Source organism: Rattus norvegicus, chromosome 3 (assembly GCF_021556685.1).
Source record: "Rattus norvegicus strain SHRSP/BbbUtx chromosome 3, alternate assembly SHRSP_T2T, whole genome shotgun sequence".
Classification (NCBI taxonomy): domain Eukaryota; kingdom Metazoa; phylum Chordata; class Mammalia; order Rodentia; family Muridae; genus Rattus; species Rattus norvegicus.
This window is the reverse complement of record NC_141536.1, coordinates 70,232,716-70,238,543: the sequence shown is the minus strand read 5'-3', so window position 1 is coordinate 70,238,543 and position 5,828 is coordinate 70,232,716. Positions and strand designations below refer to the sequence as shown.

The following is a 5,828-nucleotide window of genomic DNA, read 5'->3' as shown; positions in this document are numbered from 1 at the left end:
GTGGACCACCAAAGGACCTAATACTAAGAGGAAAAATAAAAACTTGTAAGTAGCAGAAAGGTAAGCAATATTCTCAATGTACATCAACTATTTGTAGTAAAATATTTTGATACAGTACAATGTATCATACATGATGAAAATATAAAATAAAATAATTTTAAATGTGTATTCTGGTTATATATTAAGTATGTACCCATTGTAATGAGGAAAGAGAAATGGCTACCTTCTGTGTCCTCAGCATCATACAATCACTAAAAATGTTCAATAAGGAAGGATAAAGAAATGAAACTAATAAATGTGAAGAATCTGCTCACAAGTGACAATGACAACTGTTAAAAAATTCTAGAGAAATAAATAAAAGTCCTTAGTAGAATTAGTACAAACCTACCTCATTTGCACGACAAAATAAGCATATATTTATCATGACGTTTTCCTCATTTTAACTAGTAAGCAACTGGAGAAGTACAGATGTAGCATTGTTTCCTCAAACTCCTTCAGGTAAAAGTCTACTGGATTTATAAATGGAAGGCACTTAGTTGAGAGCACGCTCATCCTGTTAACTCTTACAAACATGTGACCTGTAGAGATGCAAGCAGACCCTTGGCATAGCACTTGGAAGTTTTCACTATGACTAGTTTTCTCCCAAGTGATCGAAATATGACCCATATTCTCCAAATGTGGTACCAATCTCCTTAGGATTTATTTACAAAACAGATTTGAATACAGATCTGAAGTATAATGTGAATCTATGATTTAACAGCTCCTGCAATGATATCTGTGTTACTATTTTACATCACGGTTGTGCTCTTTTATGTAAGAAAAGGGCTTACAGAAGGACTTATATGGGGTCATGGTTTAAGATGCTATACAGTCCCAATGACCAAAAAAGCATACAGGCAGGAGAAAAGTGGTTTGGTTGTTTTGTGTCCACACTAAGGAAACATAGGTTGAATTACTGTGATGTGTTTTCTTCTATGTTTCTTTCCATAATGTTCAGAATTTCAAGCATTTTGTATGGTGCAACCCCTTTTCTGGATATGTTTTCTTGGCTAAATTGAATCTCTCTAGAGATTCCTATAGTGGGAAATCAAGGAGTGTAACTCCTAGGTGATTTTCAGTCTAGTCAAAGGCACTATGCATATGGTCTACCACTCTTATATGAATAACATGATGATTGAGGTCAAGACTAAATAGCAGAACACATTTTTTCCAAATATTTACCAATCACATTGTGTGTATATGTGTGTGTGTGTCTGTGTGTGTCTGTGTGTGTGTGTGTGTGTGTGTGTGTGGATGTATGTGTTGGTGATGTTATTTTAAAAGGAATGAAGGATATGTGGAGGTGAAAGGTGAAAATAGCTGTTAGATATGAGAATATTACATACATGTATTCATGTACGAAATTATAAAAACAAACAAAATAAAGACCAAAGGAGAAAATACAACTACTTTTGACACAAAGCTATAGTAGTATTTTATTAGAAAATAGAGGCATTGATGACGTCCTGATAACATTTTGCCTGAATATTGTTCTCATGGCCTGCTTTACATCTTTATTCCTCAGACTGTAGATCAATGGATTCAGCAGTGGACTCACAAAGGTGTAGAAGACAGCTATTATTTTGGACTCCTCAACAGTCTTGTCAGTGGGTGGTCTCACATACATGCAGAAGAGAGTCCCATAAAACAATGTAACAGCCATCATGTGGGAACCACAGGTAGAGAATGCCTTGCGCCTTCCCTCAGCTGATTTGATCCTTAAAATGGCAGCAATAATGAAGGCATAGGACACCAGAATGATTGTGAGGGAGCTGGAAAGATTTAAGCTTGCTGATATTAACATAGCATGTTCTTTTATGTAAGTATTAGAGCAAGACAGCTTAATGAGTGGTGGGTCAGCACAGTAGAAGTGGTTGATGACATTGGATTTACAGAAGGTCATTCTGAAGGTCAAGATGGCTTGGAGTAGTCCATCTGAGAAACCATAGGCATAAGGACACATGGCCAAGCAGATGCAGACTCGCCTGGACATTTTCACACTGTAACGAAGAGGATTGCATATGGCCACATAGCGGTCATAGGCCATGGCTGCCAGTATGTAAAACTCTGTGAGGAGAAGGGCAATGAAAAGGTAGCACTGGATAAAGCAGCCAATGAAGGAAATTGTCTTCTTGTCTGATAAGAAGTTGCTCAACATCTGTGGGGTGGCCGTTGAGGTGTAACACAAATCCACAAATGCCAAGTTACTGAGAAAGAAGTACATAGGCTTGTGAAGGCGGGAGTCCAGTCTGATCAGGGCCATCATGCCCATGTTGCCTAAGACAGTGACAAGGTAAACAAACAGAAACAGCACAAAGAGGAGAGGCTGGAGTTCTGTGCGATCTGTGAGCCCCAGTAAAATGAATTCTGTGATTTTAGTGCTGTTAGTGAGGGGCATCTCCTGAAATCTTGTTCTGTGCTTCAGACTGTGGAAACAAGGCTGACATGGAGATATGAGATAGCCCAAGGAAACCTAAACCCCATGATAAGAATTATTGGAATCTAAGGAGTGTTTCCCCCTTGGAAGAACAAACGAATTTGTTATCAAGTAACAAATAGTGAGCTCTGAAATCACACATACCATACTAGGTTACTGACTGAGCAGTTATATTCATGTGTATGGGAATACACACACAGAGAGAGAAAGAGGGAGAGAGAGAGAGAGAGAGAGAGAGAGAGAGAGAGAGAGAGAGAGAGAGAGAGAGAGACAGAGAGAGAGACAGAGACAGAGACAGAGACAGAGACAGAGACAGAGAAGACAGAGACTGACAGACAGACAGATAGAATGACAGACAGAGAGGGAGAGAGAGAGAGATAGGGAGAGAGGGAGAGAGGAAGAGGGGAAGAGAGAGAGAGACAGACCACATTTTGTCATATGTAGGAAAGAAATAATCTCTTTGGAAGGAAAATATATGAATTGCAGGATATTGTGTAAAATTATGTACATACTGTCAAATGTATCAGGCTTTTTCTCATATTTGCAAGCCTAAAGTTCCGACCTGAAAATAGAGCTTAAACACTTAATAAGTGTTGTTTTGATATATTAGTGGCAGTAACCATGCTCACATGGTCTCCAACCACATACCAACTTATGATTTTAAGTTATTTTCAGTACATATGATAACAAATTTCATACTCACAGAACTCTGCTGTGCAAATGCAAATATGTCTCTCATTAGTCTTAAGAAAATCAAGATAATTAGAATGCTGTTCATCTGAGAATGGAGGTAGGATGTGATTTACAAACATAAAATTATTTTGTTTTGATATCTGCTTTATTAAATGTTTGGAACCTGGACCATATTCTGAGATTCTGTGAGATATATGATGTGACCAGAAAGTCCAAATCCAACTCTTTGCAGAGAAAATAAACAGCCATAGCATTCTTGCACAGTACAGGGGATGAACTGCATGGCAACTTCCCTTGTTTGATCATAGAACTACTTTACATCTTTCATTAATCTTAACTTAATATATACATTGTAATATTATAGTCAAAATCAAACTGCTGCTTCTGCAACAACTCTTACAGTCATCATTAATCCCTCAGAGACACAGTGACACCCAACTGAGGCACTGTGAGTACCTAGTGAGACTTCCATGTGCCATGATTTCTCATCTGAAGAAGTGAGTTTATATTAAAGAAGATATTAATGGTGACATTATCTGTTTCTTAACCACTATGTTGTTTCAGACTCTGTTATGTATGAGTTTCTCCATTTTGTCAGAGAGCTATAAAAAGAGACCATGGCTTTGACCCAATATAGGCTAAATCTGTCTCTTCAGTGACACACGTTGTTTCTCTATGGTATTTGATCCTTAACTCTCTTAACCCAAATAATCCTTCTTAGTGTTCCTGTTAAATATTTAACCAAACATTTCACTATAAGCATCAAATGTAGATGATGAAATAAAAGAGTTTTTGATATTAGAGTTGTGGGAATCTGCCTAAAGTGTTGCATATTAAACCTAAAAATAAAACACAACTATATGAGTCACATCATCTCTCAAATTTCAGATTGCAAATGTTGCAGAGGAAAACAGGACCACAGGAAGGAAACTGAGGGAAAGTTCTCCCAGAAGAGCCTGATTAAAATTATTTTATGCTCAAGGTTATAAATACCCATGATAAGACACAGAAAGTGGAAACCCATTAGAGGCCAGGTTTAACATTAAGGCATCCTGTGGGAAAACACAACCTTTGATTAAGTAAAACAGAGTTTCTTAGTCTGTCAGGATTGGAGGATTGGTGAAGGTAAGTTTTATCCTATATGCCCTCGCCTAAGTGCTAGAAGGTATACGGAACAAAGCTAGAAGAAGATACTTTACTGAAAGGTGCAAGGTGACAGCACCTCAAAGAACTTGTCATTAAGAAACAGATTGTTGGAGGATGTGCCTGGTACCTTGAGCTAGAATCAGCTACAGGGTCTGTTGACTGGCATAAGCAGTGATATCTGTTTCCTCTGCAATAACATTGATAATCAACATATTAGGCTATTATAGACTGTAGAACTGAATTGAACATCTTTTAAAAAAAGTGTAGGCCCTTGCAGTTTCTGTAGTGAATAGAAATATATAGAATTCTAAATAAATGAATATCCCCTCAAGAAGCCAATGAGGAACTTAAATGATACTATAAATATATTAGACTAAAGCAGAAGATAGTATACTTTAAGAAGAGATTTCTAGGAAGGAGGTATAAATTACAGAAATACAGTTACTCTTCTTGGCAGTATCAGTGTTGTTTTTGAACTACAGCCTTTGCACCATGCCATGTTCAACCACTTATCCTCAGTAAATCAAATTAATAGTACAATGCAGAAAAAGGTCATTTGTTTACTATAGCCACTATGAGAAGAGCAAAAACAAACAACAAACACTCTAAGTTTTTTGAGGAGTCCAGAGCAAAGATTAAAGTTTAAACAGAGGGTTAAGGGCATACAGATCTAAACAGTCCTGATCAAGATGTTGTCCTGATCACTATTGTCAGTGCCCCTCAAGTTGGGTCATTTTCCTTCACTCAACAGAAGGTTCTTGAGAGAAACTTCCCATTTCTTTAGGGTCCATTGTTTCCATATTCCCAGAGCCAATTTGAGAGACATATATATCCTCCCAGAATATAGAGTGTGAGCTTTGAGTACATGAAGTCAGATACAGAAAATGCAAGCTAAGTGTTCCCAAGAAGCAAAAGTGATTAACCCTTGAAAGGCTGCCAGTTACTGTCAGTGAATTTGTTGAACTTTGAAATCTATTGTGAAAGTGGCAGAGTGACATGGAGGGGCCCATGGCTCTAGTCACATATGTAGCAGAGGATGGCCTTATCAGGCATCAGTGAGAGAGAGGCCATTGGCCTTGTGAAGGCACAATGCCCCTGTGTACCAGAATGCCATGGCAGGGTGATGGGAGGGAGTGGGTAAGTGGGTGTGGGAACACTCTCATAGAGTCAAGAGGAGGGGGAAAGGGATAGGAGATTTCAGAGGGGAAATTGGGAAGTGGGTTATCATTTGAAATGTAAGTAAAGAAAATATCCAATTAAAAAGAAAGAAAAAAGAAAAGAAATTAGCAGAATGGACAAACAAATGGTTTTATAAATAAAACAACCAAAGATAAATTAGTCTTAGAGATATGCACTGGAAAATTCTGTGATTGTAAAGGAAATGTTAAAATGTTTCCAATGAGCACAAGACATATACCTAACTATTCTTGAACAAAAATTGTTACAGTATCCTAAAATCTGAAGTCAGTACATAAGGGCCCTTGTTAGAAACCCAGTTTATACCACTTATACC

At 37.7% G+C, this 5,828-nt stretch overlaps 1 protein-coding gene across 1 annotated transcript; it reads right to left on the bottom strand.

The window, feature by feature from the left end:
- Positions 1 to 1,462: 1,462 nt before the first annotated feature.
- Positions 1,463 to 2,437, bottom strand: LOC147995557 (olfactory receptor 5M11-like). The gene has a single exon (XM_087655036.1). It carries the CDS (start codon positions 2,435 to 2,437, stop codon positions 1,463 to 1,465), a length of 975 nt encoding a protein of 324 aa, XP_087511162.1.
- Between the last annotated feature and the right edge of the window lie 3,391 nt (positions 2,438 to 5,828).

What these genes read in the sequence shown, in the direction of transcription:
- LOC147995557 (XM_087655036.1), bottom strand. Translation starts at nt 2,437, where the DNA reads ATGCCCCTCACTAACAGCACTAAAATCACAGAATTCATTTTACTGGGG.